General features: G+C 33.9%; 2 protein-coding genes and 2 non-coding genes across 5 annotated transcripts; 3 read left to right on the plus strand and 1 right to left on the minus strand.

The window, feature by feature from the left end:
• Nucleotides 1-12,382: 12,382 nt before the first annotated feature.
• On the plus strand, nt 12,383-18,063 carry LOC133778510 (uncharacterized). 2 transcript variants are annotated; one of them, XM_062218466.1, is made up of 8 exons: nt 12,691-12,844; nt 13,427-13,560; nt 14,133-14,429; nt 14,856-15,011; nt 15,289-15,626; nt 15,953-16,448; nt 16,594-16,626; nt 17,225-18,063. In XM_062218466.1, the coding sequence occupies exons 2-8, from the start codon at nt 13,521-13,523 to the stop codon at nt 17,758-17,760; spliced, it is 1,896 nt and encodes a 631-aa protein (XP_062074450.1). In that variant the 5' UTR covers nt 12,691-12,844; nt 13,427-13,520; the 3' UTR covers nt 17,761-18,063. The 2 variants fall into 2 exon arrangements, with proteins under 2 accessions (XP_062074449.1, XP_062074450.1); XM_062218465.1 differs by lacking the exon at nt 13,427-13,560 and having other exon boundaries at nt 12,383-12,844.
• A 395-nt stretch (nt 18,064-18,458) lies between these two features.
• Nucleotides 18,459-18,531, plus strand: TRNAA-AGC (transfer RNA alanine (anticodon AGC)). Its single transcript has one exon. It is a non-coding gene; the product is annotated as a tRNA-Ala (tRNA).
• Nucleotides 18,532-18,704: 173 nt separating this feature from the next.
• On the plus strand, nt 18,705-18,777 carry TRNAA-AGC (transfer RNA alanine (anticodon AGC)). Its single transcript has one exon. It is a non-coding gene; the product is annotated as a tRNA-Ala (tRNA).
• Nucleotides 18,778-19,057: 280 nt separating this feature from the next.
• On the minus strand, nt 19,058-20,394 carry LOC133834088 (protein LURP-one-related 17-like). The gene is made up of 2 exons (XM_062263592.1): nt 20,067-20,394; nt 19,058-19,711 (listed from the first exon to the last, which is right to left on the minus strand). Exons 1-2 carry the CDS (start codon nt 20,379-20,381, stop codon nt 19,253-19,255), a joined length of 774 nt encoding a protein of 257 aa, XP_062119576.1. The 5' UTR covers nt 20,382-20,394; the 3' UTR covers nt 19,058-19,252.
• Nucleotides 20,395-25,717: the final 5,323 nt, after the last annotated feature.

Raw genomic sequence — 25,717 nt, forward strand, 5'->3', positions numbered from 1 at the left:
AGGAACTCGCACGCTTAAGCTTCGTGAACGGAGAAGATGAGAGCAATGGAAATGAGGGTTTTGCTCTTCGGAAGGTCAGAGAGAAAAGAAGGAAATTTGAGAGGTTCTGAATGGTAAGGTGGTCCGTGCGTGGGATGACCACCCCCTTTTTATACAAGGGGGGATCACGTGTAAAAGGCTCCTGGGAGACCCTCCACTCGAAATGTGAAACGACGGTTGGACAGTAGGCTAGGCCATTTAATGCGGTTCTCGTAGAATGTACCGTCGCCACCCGCGGCGTTCCACGTATCAGACGCATGCGAAAAGCATGGAATGCGAAGGGTTGTGGGAGAAGTCTAAAAGCTCCAACTGTGGTCTCCCATGTCTGACGTCATGGACCACGAGCAGGAGCTTGGGGGGCAGATGTACGCCCTGGATTTCCCACGGGCTGTTTAGCAGGACGATCCTCGGACTAAACATGATTTAGCCCGAGGCTCCCACAGGCCAGAGGCTTTATCTTCAGGACGGGCCCTTTCTAGCTCGAGGGGATGGAGTTTCCTGCTCCTTCTTGTTGTTCCAGGAGCTGGGAACAACATCCGACGACCACTGAAGGATCAGCTCGGGTTATGGATTGCTCCGGTAGCGAGCTTCTCAGGAAGCTCTGACCCTATGGGAGGTCAACACGCAAGATAAACGTGCATAATCCTGCCATCACGTGTCCGATATCCCCCTGACTTCTCGGACACGCCGCAGGAACGTGCGTATTCAGACACCCACGGATGGGTTGGGCCGTGCGGCCCATTATCTCCTTCCATACTGATTAGACCACACTTGTGTGTCAGGTTTAGGAAGTAATCATGAATATCACAGACTTGATATGACAAATGGTAAGGTCACGGGATGACCTCCCTACCAATTTCCAGGTGCCTTCTCCTATAAATATGGAGACCCTGGGAATTGATAGGGGTTGGAAAAAATAGTCTTGTAAGAACTATATATTTTGTAAACCAATTACCCAGAAAAGATCAATAATATTGACTAGTGGAGTAGAAGGATTTTAACCTTCGAACCACTTAAAAAACGTGTTTAGGGTCACCTAGTTCTTCTCACAAAGATTTCATATCTGCGGCGGTTCTACTTTTAAGTACTAATCTCTTTCTCTTCTTCTCTTAATTACCTGTTGCCGAAGAACCGCGTCAACACCATCAAATGAAAAGAAAAAAAAATGACAAAAATGCACACGGTGGAAAAATTACGAAATTTCCCTTATGAGAAAATGGATATTACAGGAGCGCCATGTGGTGCGCGTGCAGGTTTGGCTGCAGGAGGGAAACCAACCGGGTGGGCTGGATCTAGCTGGGTCGTGGTACGGGTCACGCTAGCAGAGGCGCGGGTCGGAGGACACGCATCAGGCGTAGGGGCTGTCTAGGCTGCAGCAGCTAGGACGCGTGACGAGCTGAGGGGGCAACACCTGGCAGGCGCAAGTGAGAGGAGAGAATAGGCGGACTAGGCCTGGGGTCTTTTGGGCCTGCTCTAAGCACCCGGGCTGGGCTTCTCTCTTGTGGGTCTTCAATAATACCAATTTTCTCATTTTTCTTTTTTCCAGTTTATAATTCTTTTTTTTTATTATTATTTCAAAGTGTCAAAATACACATTTAGTTCATACAAAATAACAATAAATTAAATCATAATAAAATATTTTTATATATAAAATAAATGATATTTATTCAATGAAAACAACTTAATTTATTTAGACATTTAAAATCAATAAATGTGTATTTTTCATCACTAATCATATATATATATCAAATTTGGGTCAAATTATTATAAATTTATGTTCATTCTTTTGTTATCTTTTTATTCATAAATTTAATGATAGATGATTTTATTAGCATATTATATATATTTTTATGTTTTCGTATGTTAGATTTGGTTTTCTGACTTCATATATGTATATATATATATATATTTTAATCATATATTTGATTGGCTTTATTTTTGACAGGATATATTTTAATCATATAGGGAAATTTGACTTTTTATGCTTAATAGTGTGGTGTAATACAAAATAATGCTAGGCATTTTTAACATTACAAAATAATGCTAAATTTTTTGCTAGTACCCAAAATGCCCCTGTCACAATTCCCCCCAATCCCAGTTGGGAAATTTGACTTTTTATGCTTAATAGTGTGGTGTAATACAAAATAATGCTAGGCATTTTTAACATTACAAAATAATGCCAAAATTTTTGCTAGTACCCAAAATGTCCCTCTCACAATTCCCCCCCATCCCATTTTGATTCTCCCTCTCTCTCTCAAACTCTCGGTCACAAACTCCCAACCCCCCGACCATTGAACTACCCAGATCTCCCCCCTCCGTTCAAGCTTTCTCTCTCAAACTCTCGGTTCGAGTCCCCATCGCAGCCCCCGTCGAAGTCGCATTGCCCCCCGTCGAAGTCGCACTCCCCCTCGTCGAAGCCGCGCTGCCCCCCGTCAAGCCCCCGTCGCAGCCCCTGTCGAAACCCCGTGCCTCCGTCTTACCTTTCGCCGTCCGTCCGTGTTGCCTCTTGCCGTTTGTCATCCAAAACCCACGGTTCAAGTTTCTCCATACCCAAAACAAAGGTAAGTTTATTGTTTGTGTTTGTGTGTATGTGTATGGATTAGTGTGGAATTGTTTGTGTATGGATTAGTGTGGGATTGTTTGTGTGTATGGATTAATCTGGTTTGTTTTGGGTATGGAATAGTGTGGGTATGTTTTAGTGAAGCCTGGGATTTTTGTGGGTCTGTAAGGTTGCTCGATGGGAGGTTCGATGCATGTGATTAGTGCTCAAAAGATGTCATTTTATCAAGTTTAAGTTCAAATTAAATTAAGTTTTGAATAATATTTTCTTGAATTTATTATGATATATTCTTTAAATGGAAAATATTAGTTTTAATTTAATTTACATGAATTATAATGCATTTGAGCCTAATTAAAAGAAAAAAAATATAAAAAAGAAAAGAAAAGAATTAAACTTGAAAAATGACATTATTGTAGTTAACTTATTTCTTTTTGTTGTTTCATTTGAAGCCCAAAGGAGGCCCACGGTTTCAGGCCCACCCCAAGCCCACAGCTGAGCCGAGCCACGCCGCTACCTAGCCGAGCCGAGCCGAGCCGCCTGCCACCTGACATCTGCGCCTGTCAGCCGCCTGCCACCTGACATCTGCGCCTGCCACCCGCCTGCCACCCGCCTGCCAGCCAACCACGCCTCGCCACGTCGTCAAGGGACCAGCTGCCAGTTTTGTCCACATGCCCATCTAGCCGCGCCAGGTGTCCGCCCGTGATTGGTTGCGGCTGGTAAATGGACCGGCTGCCACCAGCCCATTTTGTGTGCTCTTTGGGCCTTGGACCTCCTATTTTGAGCTTAAAACTCATCTTTTTGTGGTATTTTAGAAAAAGAGCATTTTGACTATACACAAAAATAGCTAGGGTAATATTAATAATAAGATTTGATTTTTTTAAAAATCATATTTTATTATTAATATTTCAGATTTATTTTGTAAACCCCATTTTTGTTGTTTAATTTCTTTTTAGTCCTTTTTCCCATCTATAAATAGGGACACTTTCTTCACATTTGGTATGTAATTTTTAGAGTAATGAAACTATAGCAAAATTTCTACTAACTTTCTTCTCATATTTTCTTCTTAGAATTTTGTGAGAATCATGAGCATAATGGCCTAATCTTCCTAGGAAGGTTAGGGATGATTCCATATGCAAGTGATGTTATTTTGCTACTTTGATTTACTATGTTCTTAATGTAATATATTTGAGTTATTTATGTTCTTTCATCTCTATCTTTATTTTGCTATCTTTATTTACTTATGCTAATAGTATATAGGATTAGTCATGCTCTTTCTATGTGCTTCTAATTAGTAAAAGTAATATTGATACATAATTTTATGTCTAATCTTCTATTACATTATTGCCTTTGGGTATTTTGTCATTTTTAGATTTTTCATAAGATTAACATTGTACTTTTAAAGTAAAGAACTTTATAACTCAAATGAACTTTTGTTAGAAAAACTATGGACTTTAATGTTAGATTTTCCAAGTAAATGTTGGGATGTGAACTATTCACTTGTGTATTTTTAAATCAAGTAACCAAGTAACTAAGCAAGCATATGGATGATTCTTGAAACCTTTCCATTTCTCAAACTCTTGATTACATCTTACATTTATCTCACCTATCTCACTTTATCATTTCATCAAAAAAATACAATATCAAAATCTCAAACCTCTTTCCATTTACAATTTTATTTATTTCTTGTTACTAACTTTTTGTGTTATTTTCTACTAATCTTTTGATTTAGGTTACCTCCTTGTGGATCGACCGCCCGATTATACTACAACCACCGCTTAGTGGTTGTCACATTTTGGGCGTTAAACAGCATGCTCGATGGGGGTTCGATAGGTTAAGCCGTTAAGGGTTCCAAGTTTAGGTTCGATGCTCGATGGGGGTTCGATGCATGCTCGATGGGGGGGTTCGATGCATGCTCGATGGGGGTTCGATAGGTTAAGCCGTTAAGGGTTCCAAGTTTAGGTTCGATGCTCGATGGGGGTTCGATGCATGCTCGATGGGTTGGGTATTTGTTGGGTTCGATGCATGCTCGATGGGGTTCGATAGGTTAAGCCGTTGAGGGTTCCAAGTTTAGGTTTGATGCTCGATGGGGGTTCGATGCATGCTCAATGGGGGTTCGATGCATGCTCGATGGGTTTGGTATTTGTTGGGTTCGATGCTTGTCGATGTTGGTTCGATAGGGTAGGCCTTAGGGGTTCGATGTTGGTTCGATGGGGTAGGCCCATTATGGGTTCCAGGTTTAAACCTAAGAAATTAGATGCATGCTCGATGGGGGTTCGATGCATGCTCGATGGATTGGGTCTTATGTTGGGTTCGATGGTGGTTCGATGCATGCTCTAGGGGTTCGATAGAGGGTTCGATGGGTACTCGGGTTGGGGTTCGATGGGTGTTTGAGATGCTTTAGAAATTCGGTCTTCTTCCATGCATAGGCTGCTGCCTACATCTCACTGTGACAGTGATTAGTCTTGAACTTGGCTTTCACATTCATACTGATGTGATGGTAGCATGCGCCGTGGTAGGCATCAGGAAAGACAGCCTCTAGAGTATGAATAATACTCGCATGCCTATCTGACATGAAAGCCAAGTCATCAACGTCCCCAATGGCTTCCTTCAACTTCGTCATGAAATATTTCCACGAGTTGTGGTTCTCACTATCCACTAACCCGAAGGCAATTGGATATAAATGACTATTCGCATCCAAAGCAACGACACATAACATGTGGCCACCGTACTTATTCTTCAAGAACGTGCCATCCACACATATCACAGGACGACAAAATCTGAATCCTCTCCTACAAACTCCAAAGGCAAAGAAGCAATATAGGAAACGACCATCTTCAGTGACAAAATCAGTAATTGTACCTGGATTCTTTTGCTGCAACATGTGCAAGTAGGATGGCAACTTGCAATACGAATCCTCATATGTCCCCCTAACATACGTAAGTGCCTTCTCTCTACATCTCCATGCCTTTTCATAACTCATATCAATACCAAAATTTTTCTTCATATCCTCCTTTATGTTGTTTGCCATGTAACTGGTCCCATCAACTGCGTATTTGTTCTTTATGAGTGTCCAACGACCCATGGTGCAGCTTGACGATGACCTTTTTGTCGCACTTCTAGTGAGCATGTGTGTACGCTCTTGTATACCGTGATCTCAAACATGGGGGACATTGGTTGTTTTTTCCCTCTCAATCTCCAACAACAGTCAGGATCTTTGCATGTGATATACCACACGTCAGTACCAGACTTTTTCACCATATACTCAAAGCTATTCTTCATTGCAAATAGAGCAGCTTTGGTTTTTAAATCAATCTTGTCCTCAAAAGTCTTCCCAACATATATTTCTCCCATTGGTCCACCAGATGATGAGGAATGGGTTTTAGCAGATGCCTCAATATCTTCTTTTGTAAACATTGGGGCACTCCATCTGGTGTGATCTTCTCTTGATACAATTGTCTCCCTCCACCCAGTGTTATCTTCTGTCCTAGCAGATTGATTACTGCTTCGAGCAGGTGCTCGGCGTCCTTGAGTTGGGAGAGGTGCCTGTGCAAGAGGCAGTCCTGACTCTTCTTCTACTTGTTGGGCTTGGGAAATGTCTAACTCCTCATTTGAAACATCTGCACTATAATACGAGTCATCCTCGGAACCATCATCATTATCTTCAAAGCAATTACCAACTGGATCATCATTCACATAGGGATCGTACTCATATGCCTCAAGCACACCTGAGGGACCTCCTTGTGGTATATTAAGCTGAATAGTAGCCATCAGATCAGTAACTGGAACAAAAGTGCCCACCTCGCTAAGATGCTTGTAACTGCTACCTGCAGGAAATGGATTGATACTGGTAGTGTCTTTTTTGTTCACACTAGGAGAAGGATCTGATATGACATTCTTCTTAACTGGAGTCACACATAAGACTACCCGTTCATTCAAGCTTATTCCTAAGAATACACGAACTTGACGATCATTCTTCAATTGAACCGGTGCAAATGGTTGCTCGCCGCATACGTATGGCACCTCGAGTTTCAATTCATACACCTCTCTATCCACCTGAAATGTCTCGTGCAGTATGTCAAGTAGTTGCAAGTAAGTGACATCATTCTCTACTGGTATCACTTCACCTTCAGCATCCTTAAAATACCATTTCCTACCATGCATTTCCCAAACACCGTTGTAAGAAACAAATACGTAAACAGTAGAACCTGAATAAAAAAACACAAATACAGTTAGCTGAAAACACAGATGGTAGGAAATGATATTTTAATGATGCTGAAAAACATGACCATCGAGCTTGCATCGAGCCTGCATCGAGCATGCACGAAATAGTGAGAATGCACATTACCATCGAGCTTGCATCGAGTAACTATCGAGTAACCATCGAGCACAACATGCAACGTAAAAAAATATGTGCCATCGAGCTTGCATCGAGCAGGCATCGAACATTTATCGAGCATGAATGAAATAGTGATAATGCACATTACCATCGAGTACCCATCGAGTAGGTATCGAGTACCCATCGAGTACAACATACAACGTAAAAAATGATGTGCCATCGAGCTTGTATCGAGCAGGCATCGAGCATGCATGAAATAGTGAGAATGCACATTACCATCGAGTAGGTATCGAGTACCCATCGAGTATAACATGCAACGTAAAAAATGATGTGCCATCGAGCTTGCATCGAGCAGGCATCGAGCATCTATCGAGCATGCATGAAAAAGTGAGAATGCACATTACCATCGAGTACCCAACAAGTAGGTATCGAGTACCCATCGAGCAGAACATGCAACGCTAAAATTGGTGTGTCATCGAGCCTGCATCGAGCAGGCATCGAGCACCCATCGAGCACAACACTAACCTAAAAAATTCCCTGAAAACGCAGATCGACAAAAAACCAGAAAAAACCCAAAAAAATGTACAAATATTGGTCAGATCTATTCGAAATGCTCAAAAAGTTTAAAGGAAACATCACTAATCCAAGTATATACGAAAAAATTGCTTACCCATTAAATTTTTCTCCAAGATTTCTCAACCCTTACTTTGGTCTACAAATGGCTTTCTTAGTGGCGGTCCCAAGCTCTACCGTGGTGCTCTTAGTGGTGGTGTGAGGTGAGGTGAGGTGAGTGAGAGTGAGGAAGAAACAAGAAGGAAGAGAGGAGGAAGGAAGAGAGGGGGAGGGAAGATAGGAGATAGTTGTTTTTAGGGGTATTTTGGGTACTAGCAAAAATTTTGGCATTATTTTGTAATGTTAAAAATGCCTAGCATTATTTTGTATTACACCTTACTATTAAGCATAAAAAGTCAAATTTCCCAACATATATTTGATTGACTTTTGTTAAGTAAATGTATTCTTAATAGTGTTTTTATGTCTTTGTGTAGTGAGTGTATGTACATGTATACATAACCTAATAATATACAGCAAAGTCAACTTGTATGCATTGTATGGAATATGCACATCTCATTTGTTTGTTAAATAAATTAAATAAAAATTAATTTTTTGTAACTGCACATGATTTAAATGAAAAATATATTTCTATCACTGTAGCTAAATATTAAACTTGATGTTCTGTATATAAAAATTTCAATAATAATAATAGTTTGTTTTACAAAATCTATCAAATTTAACCATACTCATTTTTATCAAACTTTTTTTTTTTAAATATATTTTATATTTGTGTTCCAATAACTATAAGAATATAATATCTTCTTTATAAGCTCATACATATCAGTTTATTTTTCCTCATTGGCCTCTTCGTCAATCTAGAGCTAAATAAAGGATAGACATAGAAGCTCCTACCCTTCTTTGGTCCCGGAAAAACTAGGTATTTCCAAAGTGAGTCATACACAAATATTCACTTTCATATACACAAATATCATTCTAATATCTAATTTGCAATTTAAACATGGAATACTAATTCTAGTAGAATAAGGCCTAGATCGACCTAACTTCTAGCTTCTAGCTTTTTAAAAACATTTTTTTTGGAGAACCTCTTATTTGTTACTTCTTGAAAAATGACCTTCCAAAGTAAAAAGTTATTTTATAGAGGAAATTCAACCAACTTAAAAAGAAAAAAATGGCTTTAGAAGCCTAGCTACTTGTGTAACGCCCAACTAAGACCTAAAAATTCTACCACTTATGTAATGTCTTACTAATTCAGGACCGTTACACTGTTAGTTTAAAATTGTGATTAACTCGTTAAGCGAGTCATTTGAACTCAAAAATGCATTTAAGATTAAATAAAGGTTTAGGTACTAATTTTTTGGGTCAAAAGGTATAAACTTTTCCATTAAAACTTTAAACATTTACAAAGGGATCCCAAAAGAGTTTAAATAAAATACAATTACATTTAATGTTCTCAAAATAGTTGACCTAAGCGACAAAAGTTGACTTTTACTCTGAATCCCTCAAAATATTCCGACCGTGGCAGCTGACTTTCCCCTTGCCCTTACCTGCACCATAGAACACCCGTGAACCAAGACAGAACAAAAACACATGAAGAATACAAAAAGAGATCATACCTCCTTCAAACTTGATTCTCTATGGGTGAAGATGAGCCTAGCAGCCTCCAATCTTCCTGAAATTGGAATCTCCCTAGTAAACTTGGATGAACTCAAGGAACTTGGATAATGAGCTTGTATGGAGAAATTAAGCTTAATGGTGAAGAAACTAAAAGAAGGAAGAAGAATAGAGTAACGTGAGAAGGGAGAAAGAAAGAGATAGTCTCCGATTATTACTACCCTCTTAGCCAAATGATTATTTTGCCATTCCCATACAATTGTCCCATTAATTTTAGTCATTTTGCTTAAAATCCTAATTATACCACTAATCACCAAATTTATCAACTAATCCACCAAACATAAGCATTTCATTGACTAATTTCATTTCATTAATATCCTCAAAATAAAAATTCACATAATACCACTAGGTTCGATTCGAGCCGAGTATTTATCCCCGTTGTGACTTTTCTGCTAAAACCGCTCGAAATGATCCACTCATGCCGAAAATCACATATATCCACATAATAATATAGTCTAAGTACACAATAAGTCAAAGTTACGAAAATGCCAATTTTTAATAAAATCGGACCTTTAAACATATTTAATACACATAGTCATGTATATTCAATCATATAATAATATAATTCATATAATTACCCCACATGCCTTCTCAACAGGCTAATCAAAGTTGTTAATCTTGGAGTTTATGAGTCACATTTAGTTTGGTGAAATGAATTAAAAATGATAAGGAGTATACTATTATGTTGTTTGCTTACATTCTAGAATAACATTCATAAAATATTTAAAATGTTTTGCATACTTTTATTAATAAAAATATTCATAAAAAACAATACACGGATCAAGCAAAATGAGTATATTTTTTAGTCTAATCATTATAATTGAATTGAAGGTAAATCATGATATAACTGTCACCATAAAAATTCACCCAATTCATCATGAACCATAGCCTAAAATTATTGGAGTATATAATGACAAAAGTAAAATTTGAATTTTTTTTTGTCCTTTTATTTGGTACACCCACGAGACTAATAGTAAAAGCGTAACCTTAAAGAAAAATATAAAAATAAATAAAATACAAGAGTAGGTAACTCATAATTTTGATTAGTTATTACTTACCCAATACAAACTTATCTTTTTCATCATTTGCATTTGTGTTTCATTCATTCACACTCTGTCTATAATACAATTGACCTACTACCAATAAAATGAAACCTACATTTGTGGATGATTTTATTAAAATTTAATAGTGATTTTCATCAAATATATGTTATTTTAATTCAAATCAATATATACGGGAACGACTACAACACATTCTTTTTTTTTTGCAACATCAGTGAATCACTTTTCTATTTTGGCACCTGGATAGATATAATCTCAATTTTTTTTATATGACGGTGTACATTGTAGGTATTTAGAATATCCTGCAAATTTTCAAGAAATTTTGAATAGTTTACGAAGTCGAAAACAGAGTTCAAACTGTCAAATTTTACAAGCGTACAAAAAAAAAAAACAGTCACGCGTGCAACAGAGAGTTTAGATCCTGTTTCGGTACCATAATTTATTCAGAATTTCTTGAAAATTTGAAGGATGTTCTAGATAGCTATAATGTACACCACCATATAAAAAAAATTGAGATTATAACTATTCATGTGCCGAAATAGAAAAATGATGCACCGGTGTTGCAAAAAAAAGATGCGTTGAAATCGCTCCCTATATATATATTAAAGAAATATATCATTTCATTTTTCTTATTCAATGAAAAACACCCCACTCTTAACATATTTTTGGTCAAATTATTATTTTTTAAATATATAAGTCCTTAATTTTAATTTCTTACTATATTTTTAAAATTTTTTATTTTCAATTAAAATAAAATAATTTAAAAATGTTACAAATAAAAAATAAATTCCATAACAAATATATATATTTTATAAAACATCTTAATAAATGTAAATTTCTCTTTATCATGTTAACACCACAAAAACACATTATTATAAAAAAACAAGTCTATGAAAAATAGTTATAAAATTATTGTCAATTATAAACTTTATTGTTTTAAATAGAAAAAAGTCCATGATTGAATTATAAAAATCATAGCATTTATTGGTAAAAAATAGAGAAAAAAATTAATAATAATAATATAACTGACAGGCCAACGAGTAAGAATAAATATGGTCAGAATCCTTAAAAAAAAATTGTGGCCATTTGAGAAAGACACTAGAGAAGAATATCATATCACATGACCATATATGCTTGTTGTCAAAATTTTCAATTTTTTTTCTTTTTTCTTTTCAATTTTTTAATAATTTATTATTTTATATTCAAAGTGTGGTCTTAGTAAGTAATTGATTAATATTAATTAAGATAATTTTTAGTCCATGATTTCTACATAACTAATTTGACAAGTACATTATAATAATTATATAAATCTAGAATTATTTTATATTTAAAAAAATACTTTTATAACAAAACATAATATTAGAAAAAAACGAAAATCACAAAAAAATTAAATATATAGGTTTAAATTGATACTCAATTGTCCCTTAATTAAATAAGTTATTCAACTCATCACTTTACACGAAATCCATATATTATTTTAGTGGTAATGACCTTCTTAATAATTTAAAATTTATTTAAAAAAAGACTACTTTTTATTTTTATTTTTTATATATGAATTAGATTTTGTATCATGTTCTTGATGTCGGCAATTTTAATTATATATTTATTTGTTGGGATAATCTTGTAATTAGCACGACAGAATAACAAGACAATTAGATTGTGCTTTATAATCTTTTTGATTCCGAACTTGCTACCATATTCCACTCATCAGCAAAGCCTGTCCGTCGATTATATATCTCTCAAAATCTGAGTCACTGATTCGCTACACTCGGGTATACATGAGCTTAGGGATATATCAGTAAATTCACAAACTAGGGTGATCCCCCGGTGCTTCCGAGTTTATCCCCGCGACCAGTGAGTGACAAGGATATTTCGGTAATATACAGAAAAACCCAAATATATAACACAGAAATTATTAAATAAAACGACACGTGGTGAATGTTCATTGGCTGAAAAGTAAAGCAATGTGAAATCACTCTTGTTTTTATTATTCTCGTGTAGTTATTGGATAATGCCACGTCATTTGAGCAAAAGTACAATATGGATTACGGTGAATTTAACCTCACCGGAATATTCCTCATCGACGATTTGTTTCCTAACACACTCTCCTTTTCCCGAAAAGTATATATACTTATTTTTCTTCCCCCAATTCGTGCCCTAGAAAAAAATACCCCTTTTCTGATTTAGCATTAGCCGCAACATGCTCATCCACACCAGAAACCCCACCTTCCCTTCACTTTCCCTCACTTTCTGGGATTCTTCTCACGCCCTCAGCTCATTTTCAGGCTGCAATTCGTTCTCGGATATGGTGAAATGGTTCTCCTTGACTCGAGCTTGATTTCTCGCGACAAGGTTAGGTTTCGAAGAGATGTTGTTATGATTCGGATTCTTCTTGTAGTATTTAGCTTAGGTTATTAGTCATGGATGCGGTCAAATTACCTTTACCTGTGGATGTGGTCTCGGCTTCAAAGTTGATGGGATCGGAAGGGTTTGCGAGAACCGGAGTCACGGTGCAGGAGCTGGAAGCTTGCGAGTCCGATGGCGTTTCAGTTATCGCCAGCCGTTCAATTGAGTACCGCTCCACTATTGATATCAGTGAAAAATGTGAGTTTGTCGCTTTTGTTTTTGTTAAAGCATCTGTTTTTATGTTAATTTATTTTTCAATATTTTCCAGCATCAATTCAGAGGTTCTGAGTAGAGATTTTGTGAGTTTTATAGTTTTCTGTTGGTTTAAAATATTTTTATTTATAGAGGTGTTGGAGGATTTTAACATTTCTCTTTGTTGGTTCTCGTTAGTTTAAGTGGTTACTTCATGATAACTGTTATTTTTCTTTTCTGCGTTATTACGAAAGTCTCTAGTCTAACTTGAATGGTTGAAAGCTCGACATTTGGTTGCTGAAAATTAGGGAAATCTTTGATGTACAGGTGATAAGTATGCGTTAAAAATGTGACTATGACGGTTTGACAGGTCCAAAACATGATTTATGTGCTTTGTAAAAAAAAAAAAGCATGTATATTTTTTTCATTCATGTTGTCGAAGAGGCTATAAATATTGGTTTAACTACACCTTGTCTTGTAGTTATTCACCAGTTAGTTTTTCCACTTCTGTTCATCTGATCAGACCATGTATATGGGTGGATTAAGGATGAGTGGATGACTTGTATTAAGAAAAAAATACACTTGCAGAATGTTTTCCGTTAGGGAACAGTCTACAGAAAGGCCATATTCACGTTCTGCTGTACTTGGACCATTTATAACATCTTGATAACCGGATTTTGAGATGGATGTTTTCAGGATGACCAGAATAACTAACATACAAGGTATCTAAACATATGGGCCGCACTTTTTTTGCATCATTCGTCAGTGGGAACTTGATAAGTAAATCTGGCTGCTTATATTGCTTTTCCCTTTGTATTTTCTCTGGAGTATTTTTGTATGTTTTGTTTCTTATATATCTTTCAGTAATGATATATGATGTTTTAGTCATTTCTAGTCATTATTGGGAAAATATTTGAATACAATTCACTATTATCCCTTCTAGCTTTCTAATGATGTATCATGTATTGATTGCTTATGGATCTATTCTCATCATTTGCTACTCAATCACATATTCTAATGCGGAAAGAAGTTCAGTTATGTCAACTAGAACATGTTGGATGCATGATTCTCACGTGGCAATGTAATCTGAAGAGAACATATACAATTTTAATTTAAGTAAACTTTGATGATATCTTTCTATCAATGACCTCACCATATCAACTCTTGAGGTGATTGCAGTGTTTACCATTTTGCAACTTACATTCTTGATGTAACAGGTTCTTATATTGCATTATCTTTTATGCTGTTCTAATAACTTATTCTAATGTTTGGAATTTGGTCATGACAACTGCAGTAAAAGATTTTTTATATCCTGAGCTACGTAAGCAGGATAATCAGCTATTCAGCAATCAAGGCGAATCATTGTCAGAAGTCTTACAGGATAGGTCTAAGAATGGTCTTTTGTTGACTCCCAAGGCCGAAGGTGTACAGTCAGAACGGAAAGCAGGAAAAGTGTCTAGAAGTAGTAGTAATTTTTGTGCCAAAAGACCACGTGTAGTTAAATTGCAAGATCCTCCCCTGGTAGGAGTTGAAGGGATAAAGGATATGTCTCATAAGCTTACCTCATGCTCTCTAAAAGGCACTTGTTCAGGTAAACACCCAATAATTATTAGAGATTAGAAGACTATGGTGTGCAATATCTAATAGAAAGTCAATTTATCTTTTTCCTGCGAGGGTGCAATCTACGTTTGTTGAGAGGTTATGCAAAAATGGATAGTTCAGCATTGGATGATTAAGAACAGAGATTGAAATATAGAGAAGTTTTCCACTTCTGGAAAGATTTAAAATGCGTCTGCCTGTTTTAATCACTTCGCATTGTATGCATTTAATAACATAATTAAAAAGTTTAGTTTTGCCGAAAATTAACAAGTTTTTGGATGGTATTTGTTGTCTTTAAGTATTTTACGTCAAGTTTATTATTTGAGGCAATTGATGGTAGTTCTTTTACTTTCTAGGCCCATTAGGTAGGAGCTTGGGCTGATATATCCTTATCTTCTTTCTTTCTTAAACATTTTAGATAAAACTCAATTGGTGAAACAAAAGAGCAACCTTAATAGCAAGCGAGGTGACAAGAGAAGTCTTAGAGTTCCTTTAAAGACCAAGTTTGATTCCTTTTCGATGAAGGCAGGTTTGACCAGCTTTGGTTCGGCTTCCGGAGGGAATAACTTCTTTGGTATGAAAAATATTTTTACATGATATATGTGTTATTACTTGATTTCATCATGCATCTCCAAGTTTATTTTGATACTCTGTCGGTGTATGTGTTATTACTAACTGTCATTATGTAATTTTAAGTCATTGGTAGATGAACTGTAATTATGCTATTCTGTCTCTTGCTAATAAATGTTATGAACGTTTCCTATAGTTCATTTATCGTCACTAACTTTTTGTTATACAAACTACCTAAATTCTGAATATGCTCTTACCAGTGATATTTATATATGAATCAGGAGTTTATGGACTGAAGTCAGATAATCATGATGTCACAAATCTTGTAGATGATCTTCCATTGAATGAGCTACTTCATGGCAGTTACCAACCTCCTAGCCTAGGCAAGGACAAAGGGAAGAAAGCAACAGTTGTCAATGAAAGTTTTCTGCATTCCCTTAGAAAATCTTGCTCCCTCCTCCAGCTCCCAAGGCCTGTTTCCCAAAATATTGTTGAGATAGACAGTTGTTCAAACAAAAAAATGTCTGCGTGGTTATTGAACTCTGTTTCTGTTGAAGCTAGTGGTGTCAATAGTGATACAGGAGATTCATCCTTGATAGATGTGTTGTCTAGTAATAAGGTTAGTATCATGAACATATCTAAGATACTGGTGAATTACTTTATGGGAAAATTTAAAGCATGCACTTTGTCGTTGCTGACTGTAAATATGTCTGTCTAATTCTGTATCCATTGTACTGGTCTTAGAGAATTTGCTTCGAATACTCTGATTAGACTAGATGTTGGCTACCTGCATTTCAATTCGTTATGTGATCTGCAGCATTGTAAATGATAATTGAAAGACAAATTCTCTTCCGTTTATTTTTTATGCTAATTCGAAAGTATAATGTTATAGTTCTCAGTCAAAAAAATTAGCGTCAGTAGTCATCTAAAGTTTTTATGCTTCAGGATACTTGTATCAAGTCTGAAGCTCCTGATAATCCACCTGAGTTGCTGTTGCATCAACCTAAGGAAATTTTGCAACGGTTGGCACTTCCTCCGCCAAAGGATTTGGAGTCTTTGCTCTTGGATGCAGCAAAGCCTACTTTATCTTCAAAGAATACTGCTGATTTACGTTCAGGCAAGCAAATGTCTCGTCGAGTAAGCTTGCCACCTTTTCAATGGTCACATACTTCAAGTGGACACTGCAGAACTAGTTCTGATGTAGTTAAGTTGTCAACAAGTAAGGGTACATGCCAAGGTAGATGGTTAAAAATAGGGAAAGAAATTAAGAGTTCTTTTGGTATTGTGACTAGCAAGTTTACAGACTTGGAGTCTCTTACATATGATCAGAGTTTGGTCCCTTCAGGGCTAAAAGTGGCTTGTGTAGACAATGTAACTTCTCCTCAGGAACCCACTAGTCTTACTGGGCGTGGATGTGATTCAGAAGCAACATGTTTGAAAGGTAAGGCATTTCTTAAAATTTGTTTGTATGAGTTGATTCATGTTTAACTTCTACTTTATGATGTCATAACTAACTATCACTATTTTCCTTGGAGCTTTAACTAGGATATTGCTTTATAATTTTATCTATTTTCATGGAAATGCAGAATCTGGCGGCAAGGTGAACAATCCGGGAAATGGTACGGTTTCTTTTTTTCATTATTGCATATTTGCGATTTACAAATACATCTCTATAGTATGTTCTTGTGCATCTTCAAGTGCGTTTTGGGAGACCTTGGAAGAAGGATTGTAGAAGTGATGTTGAAACGATTCAAGGAGGATTGTAGGAGTGATGTTGAAAGGAGAACAGCAATCAATCATAAAAAAGTCTGGAATATGAAGTACGACGATGGCGTATTACCTTTCAAAATTATTTTAAACATATCATTGGTGGCTAGTCTGGTATTAGGTCCTTGACGCTTACTTCATTTTTCAACTTCTCTGCATTGCATTCATTACTTTTAAGGGTCTAAATTGCCCGCTCTATGTTGTTGACCTTTCTTGATATTCTTATCATTGGAGAATGGATGATGATTCAGATACGATACAAATTAAATGAGAAACCTTTGGTAATCTGTAGGTCTTGGAGACCCGTTGGGATTGGTTAAAATGTTAATTGAATTATAACATAGTTGGTATTGTTTTCTCTTGTTTAAGAACTTTTCAAAATACAATTACAGTATCTGCATGCTTCTTATACCTTTTTATCTTTTGGTAACGTATTTATTTTTGTGGCAGCTGGGCACAGTCCAAGACTATATGCTGCAGCTAGAACGCTGTATGACATTGCAACTGGTTCCCCAAGGCAGAGCCTGGATAGAATTATAAGTTGGCCAAAGAAGTCGTCTCAAAAGACTATGAAAGCTCGAAAGTTGAAATATAATGGGAAAACTGAAGAATCTCAGTTACCATTAGCTTCAGTATTTCGGCCTGAGAATTTGGCAAGAATTGAAGAAATAGTTCCATTCTCTTCAAAGAAGCCCAAACTCTCAAACATCAACCACAAACGGGATCCGAATCATGTCAAGAAAGAAACTTTGAAATGGTCAACTCCCAGATCAAGTAGATCCTCCCCTAGCAGAACAGGCAAAGACATCATTGCAGGTTACCCAAGACATACTACCAATATTTTAAAGCAATCAAGTATGATGCCACCGCCGGCTCCTCCGGTGGTAAGAGTTTCAGATATTGCTACTAACAGTCAGCAGAAGTTAAGAAAATTGCCTTTAGAATGGAACAGAGGAAGGGACAGGGACAGGGACCGGGTGGAGTGATCAATATCGATTTTTTCATCTTTTTCCATATAGAAAGCTCATTCCTTTTGACAATTGTTGTTAATTTATTAATACCCCTTTAGAAGGGTGTTACTGGGAAGAAGTTGGTTCTGTACATATGTGTAATGTTGTAGGTGGAATGGGAGTGTTGCAGTAAGCATTTTAACTGGAATGGGATTAGTTGTAGGCTATTTGCAGTTTCCAGAGATGAACAAAAGGTGGTTAATTCTCATGTTGTATGTACCCTTTTAGGCAGATGTAAAACACAGCAGCAGGGCGTTATTTATCTCATCTCTTTCTCTCCGTTGTACTCTTTAGCCATATTCTTCTAATTCAGTTCCACTTCTCTCATCTAACGGTTACCACATGCTTTTGAAGTTGTGCTTGTTATTTTTCAGTTTCTAACATCTTTTGAAATATTCAAATAATTGTCAATGACCCCATTCCGCCATTCCACTTCGGTCCATTCCCTTCTGAAACTTGGTAATTTACTAACTCTTTTTCTTCTTCTTCTTATTTTAGGTCCATGAATTAAAGAACTTGTTAATATGTGGGAAAAAAAAACAATGATTGCAAAATATGATTAGAAAGCTTAAAAAACTTGGCTCAAGTCAGACAAAAATGGGATTGTTAACAATCTTTCGTGGCCTCATAAAACAATGATATATAAAGGACTATCCAATTTCATCAGCCAAACAGGGGATGTAGCTCAGATGGTAGAGCGCTCGCTTAGCATGCGAGAGGTACGGGGATCGATACCCCGCATCTCCATCTTTTTGTTCTTTCTGATTCATTAAAACGACATATATATTTTTTTTTATAAGGAACATACAAACGACATTGTTCTCAAAAAACGACAAAAAAAGGAAGAAGAAAGGACTGTAAAAACAAATGGCCAAAATTCACTTTAGAAAAAAGTTATTAACAGACAGTAAGAAGCACATGGGGATGTAGCTCAGATGGTAGAGCGCTCGCTTAGCATGCGAGAGGTACGGGGATCGATACCCCGCATCTCCATTTTTAATTATCTCTTCTTTTTTAATTTATTTTTATTATAAATACATAGAACCCTCCTCACTAATAATTTAATTTAATTTGATCGATATAATCAAATACAATGGATTCTTGGATCCATCGGTCATCTCTCGGTAGATGCAGTATTTTAATTTTTGAAAATGGTCAAAAGTCATCAACCGACCATTTTCTCAAAGTAAAACTCACACTATTTTTAGTTTGAAAAATTATTATTTCTAACAAATTAGTTTACAGTCCGTACTGCATACGAAACCTACAACAATTGAGAAAAAATAATCATGGACTTTTAATACATATAAACACTGCTTAACCAAGATTGTCAAAATTGTAGCTTAACTATATCTGTGTCTATTTAGGTAAGTTGGGCACTAATAAAACAAACCCTTTTTACTCAATTACAACATGTATACTATACATGATATTATGTTTATACTAAAATAAATATAACTTAGAAAATTCAAGAGAACATTTGATCCAACAACAGAACAAAAGCCATAGCAAAAGTGGGGTCAAAACCAGGCTGAACAATCAGCTGAAAAACCTCAGCACCAAACGACACTCCTCCAACACACTCTTCCTTTCTTTTAATTTCAGCCACCACTTTGTTATTAGACCACTTATCCAACACTTTACACGATCGTTGACTGTAAGAACCTTCAATCACGTAATTAGCACGTGACGATGATGATGATGATGATCTTTCATCCGACGAACTACCTCGAAACACGTAGGCAAGAACATGTGATTTGTAACCATTGATCAAAAGATTGATGTTCTTCCTCACGTAGAAAATTGGCTTTTTTGACGTTGATGTTGATGATGATGATGATAATGATTTTGATCTTCTAACAATCTTTTTATTATGATCTAATCTTTCTCCTTCGTACACAAGCCAACTATCCACTAGTCCAAGCTTCTGTAAATAATCACCAAACCAAATTAAATTGATTATTATTCTAAGAAATTATAACCCTCTAAAAGTGAATAAAGACGACGGTTGAGAACTAACTGTCGTCTATGTAATTCCATCTCTATAATCAGTATCGGAATCTGAAGAAAATTTTAGGAGGGTCAAATGTTTTTTTTTTAACAATTTACTTAATAAAAATGCTATTTTTTTTTAAAATTTCCTACACATAAATATACATACAACGTAGATTTTAGTATTATAAACATATAGACACATCAAAACGACAGTTTTGAACCGTCGTTAAAGTCTTCAACGGCGGCTAAGAAGAACTTTTTCTAGTAGTAGTATAAAGAATAATTACCGTACGACGATGCATTAATGTGAGAATGGATTTTCCGGAGCCATCCATGAGAGTGATTTCTTCTGGTCGAAATCCCATGTAATTGTCGACACGGTAGATGAGATTTCCATTGGAATCGATCACTGTAAAACCATTGCAGCTCATCAAGAGTGACTTTCTCCACACTGTCAGTGATGTACAAGCTCCAACGACATCGTTTTGACTGTCGTATTGCTGCTCCTTCTGCTTATTATGGTCTTGATGATCGTCAGCTTGGTCATCATGGACGACTGTTCTTGAAAAAGATTTAAAGGGAATAAGAAACGTAGTCTTCATTATCTTTGGTATATGTTTAAACTAAATGGGTATAGAGATTTATGATGATAATGACGATGACTATATATATATATCTATAAGTCTATATGTATATAGTGATATAGCTAAGTAGCTAGATGGACCCCTACGATCGAATTGCCAACTACAAAAATTTTGGAGACAACATTACCAAAAAGGTAGCTGCTGGTATTATAGAGACACATTGATCAATGGCATTTGATTAAGTTTAATAATAGTGTTTAGTTGTTAAATACTAATAATATGTTTTCTATATGAGATTTCACGTGTAGTTAGCGTTAAACAAGGCGTACACGTGTATGTTTATCAGTTGTTTATTAGAGAGATTATATTCCAATTTTCTAGATTTTAAGTATGAATTAGGTCTGTCCATTTTTTTTCTTGTTTGAGGAAGATTCGTGGGAAAGAGACAGATTGTGTAGTTGGGAAAAATGTAGGGTGAAATCCAAGAAAATTGCTTTTGAAACCATCAAGGGGTAAAAAGTAATAAAGGGTTGTCAAATTTTGGCTAATTATAACGATCGATAATAATTATGTGATTATATATTTATGTGAGTTGCTATTGGAAAGAAAATAGTATTAATAGATAGTGAGCATATGCCATTATCAATATACGAATCAATTGGTATAATAATCCAAATTCTATAATGAAAAAAATTATTATTATTATTATTATTTTGGTGAAATAGTAGCTAGATTCTGGCAATGAATTATTTTATTGGGAAACTCTTTTTGTTTTTCTTTTCCCTTCTATTTTGGCAAATTAATATAATTTAAGTTGTGAATAGTAAAGAGAAGACTTTTGTAGTCAAATAAAAAATGTATCATTGATTAGGGGAAACATTATAATAATTAGCTGCTCATCCAAACAGTACACATGAGTCACTAAAATGTATCATGGTAAAATGATTTATTTTTTAAAGTTATTTTGCACTCTAACTTAGTTTTATTAATTCTTTGCAAAATAACTTTACATAAAATTAGTCAAAAAATTTAAATAATTGGTCGAATTTTCGACAGAGACTATTTTACAAAAAATTATAAAAAATAAGTCAGAATTCAAAATAACTAAAAAAAAAAGTAATTTTTACCAATTTCTCATATTTCATTTGTTCTTAATGGAAAAAGAGAGGCAATAAATTTTCATCTACTGCATCTCTCGATTGAAGTTTTTATTTTTAATTTCTATTTGTATGAAGATTTTATTCCAATAAAATTTTTCATATTCTAGATTTTTTTTTTGAAAAGGTTCCTCTATGAAATTATTTTATAAAATAATTTCAGATGATATAACATCACAAATACAATTGGGAAAAATGTCCCAATCTCCCCTAATATCAGTAAGAAGACCAACCCATTTTTTGCTTAGAGCATGGGCCACCATATTCCTAAGTCAAGAAACATGAAAACATATACCACATCAAATTAATGGGATCAAACTTTGACTCAAGCAAGCAATTCAACATGGAAAGCTGATACAATCGTCCTCAAATTGGTAGCACAGAACACCACTACTGGGCCATAAGAGTCATGAATAAAAGCTACGGAACCACCATATTATAAAAAAATAAATGGTACAAAAACACCATCAAGCATAGCGGATTACAACCACCCATAACTGGGGACGTTATTAACATAACATAATAAAAAAACACTTAAAACATAAAATTGAAACCAAGCAAAACCAACAGAGAAATAAAAAACATCAATCTGGATCCAAGCGATGACCAAGACGCACCTCCCGAGTCATGAATAAGGTACTAACCCATACCCTATACCCCAACTCCCTGCCTGACGAGCCTCCGTCACCAGGCTCACTGAAACCTCTCAGCCGAATGGAAGCCCAAAAACGTTGCCTGGTTGCCCAAAGGATTGGTGCCGGAGAAGACCCATTTCCCCTGCCGCTCCACCTTCCTATCTGCACCTTGCATTAACCTACGTACTAGGGGTGAGCATCGGTCGGTTTGGGTGGTTTTTTCACAACAAAAAATCCAGAATTCGGTTTTCGGTCCGGATTGGTGCAATCCAAAAACCGACCGAACCAAACCAGTTTAAAAAAAAACCGACCGTTTTGGACTGCGGTTTGGTCGGTTAAACCGACCAAACCGAATTGATTATTGTTTTTTTTTTTTTGAAAGTTTTAGTTAAAAAATTAAAAATTTTGGATTGTTGGAATTCATTTTTGTGCATTTTTAAAACATAAATATATAGAACATAATTACATTTACAAATTTTAAAGTTTGAAACATAATTAAAAGTACAAATTTTAAAATTTTTAATAATTATATAATATTATATTATATTATTATTTTATTATGTTCGGTCAGTTTCGGTTTTATTGGTCGGTTCACCTAAAATTTCAAAACCGACCGAACAGTGGCGGTTTGCACCGTCGGCGATTTTTTCGGTTTTCGGTTTAAACGATTTTGGTTTTTTCGGTGTTCGGTAGGTCGGTGTACACGGTTTTTTCGATTTTTCGGATTTTATGCTCAGCCCTACTACGTACACTCATTGAAAGCCCCTCACGACCAGCGCTCCAGCCAGCCCAGTGAAGGACCGGTGAACCCAGACCGTGAAGGAGGAGAATGAGAACCTTCGTGCGACGCTTCTGTGAGAGAAAGAGAACCTTTTTCTCTAGATATTTATTCCTAAGCATTTAATTATAAGGATTTTTTTTGGATATCTATCATGAACATCTCTTCTATATAAAAAGTGTGTAGAAAACATAAATTTTTGGTTTTAACGATTTCTTTTGATAACTATAACGGAATATTCTAAATATTTAACAGAATATACTTTTAAAACCAATTAAAAATAAATATTTATTGATTATATTAATATAAATTTAAATATTATAAAATATCTCTAGATATTTATTAATTATATTAAAATTAAATGTTATAAAATATCATTATTATAATAATATTTAATACTAGATATTTATTAATTATATTAATATAAATTCAAATGTTATAAATATCATTATTATAATAATATTTATTAATAGACTAGATATTTATTAATTATATCAATATAAATTTAAATATTATAAAACATCATTATTATAATAATATATAATATTCGACTAGATATTTAATAATTATATCAATATAAATCCAAATGTTATAAAATATTATTATTATAATAATATATAGAATATAATCCTAATTTTTATAAAATTATGCTAGAATAAATATTTAGTAATTATATTAATATAAATTCAAATATTATAAAATATTTTTATTATAAATTTTTTTAATACAAAACTAGATATTTAATAATTATATTAATATAAATTCACATGTTATATATAAAATATTAATATTACAATAATATATAATACATAATAAATACATTATACATAGGTATCGTGTGTGTATAAATAATATGACTGTGTAACTAAATAAGAAATTAGAATAATATTTATCTTCAATAAAGAATAAATAAGTTTATTATCTAATAATTGATGTGTGATTTGAATAATATCATGAATGTTTGTATCTTAAATAGGATACGTAATTTGTGATATACAATGTTGTCATATTATTATTTAAAAAAAATCATAAACAATATTTTTGTTAAATTTTTCTTTTAATATATTAATATTATTTTTTATATATAATATTATTTATTTAAAATTTATATAACAATCATAAAAACTGAATAAAAATAATTAATAATTTTTTAAATAAAACTAAACAATTGCAGCTTATATATATAAATACTAGTGAAGAGTAATGTACGTGCGTACACGTGAAAAATAAAATAAATTAAATTTAGTGATATTTTTAGTAATATAATACCAAAATGTTGCCAATAGTATTATTTATATATATATATCCATTTTTTCTTTTTTTAGAACAATAATAAACTATATTAAATGTTTATATTTGATTGCATTTATTGGTACAAACTTTTTGACTATTAGTAGTGTGACAATAGTGAATGATGAGCAGGTTTTATTATTTATTTTTTTAATTGTTCTTCCTAGTAAGAATTATATAGAGTGTAATTATAAATAAGAATAATATAAAAAATCATTTATAATAAAATGATATAGAGTGTAATTATAAATAAAAAATCATTTATAAATATAGTAAAATTTAATTTAGGGTGTAATATGATTTCCTTAAATAATAATATGATTTATAATATAATATATTATTTTATATGGTTAGGTTATATATAAATATTAAAACTAATAATTATCGAAACAAAATGTTAATAGTTCTAAAAAATATAAATTTACTTATAAAAGATAATGTTTTTCACTTTTTAAAATAATTTTATTTTAAGCCGATTAATTTTTTTAATATTTGATTTTTAATTATTTTAACAAAACGATTTTTAGTTTAATAATAAAATTTCTTTTAAAATGTAAAATAGCATATTTTTTTACTATTTTATTTTATTTAAATAAACTCCAATATTTTTATAAAATATTTCAAAACATAATTTAAATAATATTTTGATTGTGAAAATATTATTATGTTAGAATTAGTTATGTTTTAGTGTGGATAACTTTGAAAAAGTGAAAAAGACATAAACTAAAATAATAGAAAATAAGTAAAGGAAAGAAGGATATGTGAATGACTCACTGTTAATTGTATTGGATAAAAATGACAAAAAAGAAGGAATAACTAACTATGATTGAGCAGGTTATTCACAATTGTATATATAGTATAGGTATATATTTTCTTCTTGATCTTGAGTAACATGGGTCGAGAACTTTATAAAATAATTTGGTTGATAGTATTTTAATATTACTATTTGTAATTAGATAATCATAACATATTTTTTTCGAAGAGAAATAATAATGTATTTATGGGAATGTATTTTTAATTTCTCTTTAAGTGTGATTTTGGTCAAAATTAATTTAAATAATTTGGGAGCATATATATTTTAATATTAATTTAAATAATTAAGAGAGTATTTTTATAGGGGAAATTAAGAAAGCTCTTGATTTGTTCAAATTAAATTGAGCTTACAAAATAATTATACATATTAATTTGTAAAATGCTTTAATATTACGGTTGGCTCAATTTTTGGACAACTTCATCAAACACTCAAAGAATAATATTGACAAGTTTGGTGAGAATGATCTCAAGTGTTTAAGACATAATCACTTGAAGGAATAAAAAAAAAATAGATTTATAGTGTTTCGACCATTAATAAGATCTACGTGTCCACTTAGTCATTATTATTGATGTATGAGCTTGTAAACTTTTGTTACATTTATAGTTACATATTAGCTCTCTTAAGTGTGGAGATAGTATTTGGCTATGTTGTCATCCTTCTTTTCCAAACCCTATCTCTTA

This window comes from Humulus lupulus, chromosome 5, assembly GCF_963169125.1.
Source record: "Humulus lupulus chromosome 5, drHumLupu1.1, whole genome shotgun sequence".
Lineage (NCBI taxonomy): Eukaryota > Viridiplantae > Streptophyta > Magnoliopsida > Rosales > Cannabaceae > Humulus > Humulus lupulus.

What these genes read in the sequence shown, in the direction of transcription:
- LOC133834088 (XM_062263592.1), bottom strand. Translation starts at nt 20,381, where the DNA reads ATGAAGACTACGTTTCTTATTCCCTTTAAATCTTTTTCAAGAACAGTC. An exon ending in CATTAATGCATCGTCGTACG is followed by an intron (nt 19,712 to 20,066) that starts GTAATTATTCTT and finishes GATTATTTACAG; the next exon opens with AAGCTTGGACTAGTGGATAG.
- LOC133778510 (XM_062218465.1), top strand. Translation starts at nt 12,661, where the DNA reads ATGGATGCGGTCAAATTACCTTTACCTGTGGATGTGGTCTCGGCTTCA. An exon ending in TCTAAAAGGCACTTGTTCAG is followed by an intron (nt 14,430 to 14,855) that starts GTAAACACCCAA and finishes TAAACATTTTAG; the next exon opens with ATAAAACTCAATTGGTGAAA. An exon ending in AGAAGCAACATGTTTGAAAG is followed by an intron (nt 16,449 to 16,593) that starts GTAAGGCATTTC and finishes ATGGAAATGCAG; the next exon opens with AATCTGGCGGCAAGGTGAAC.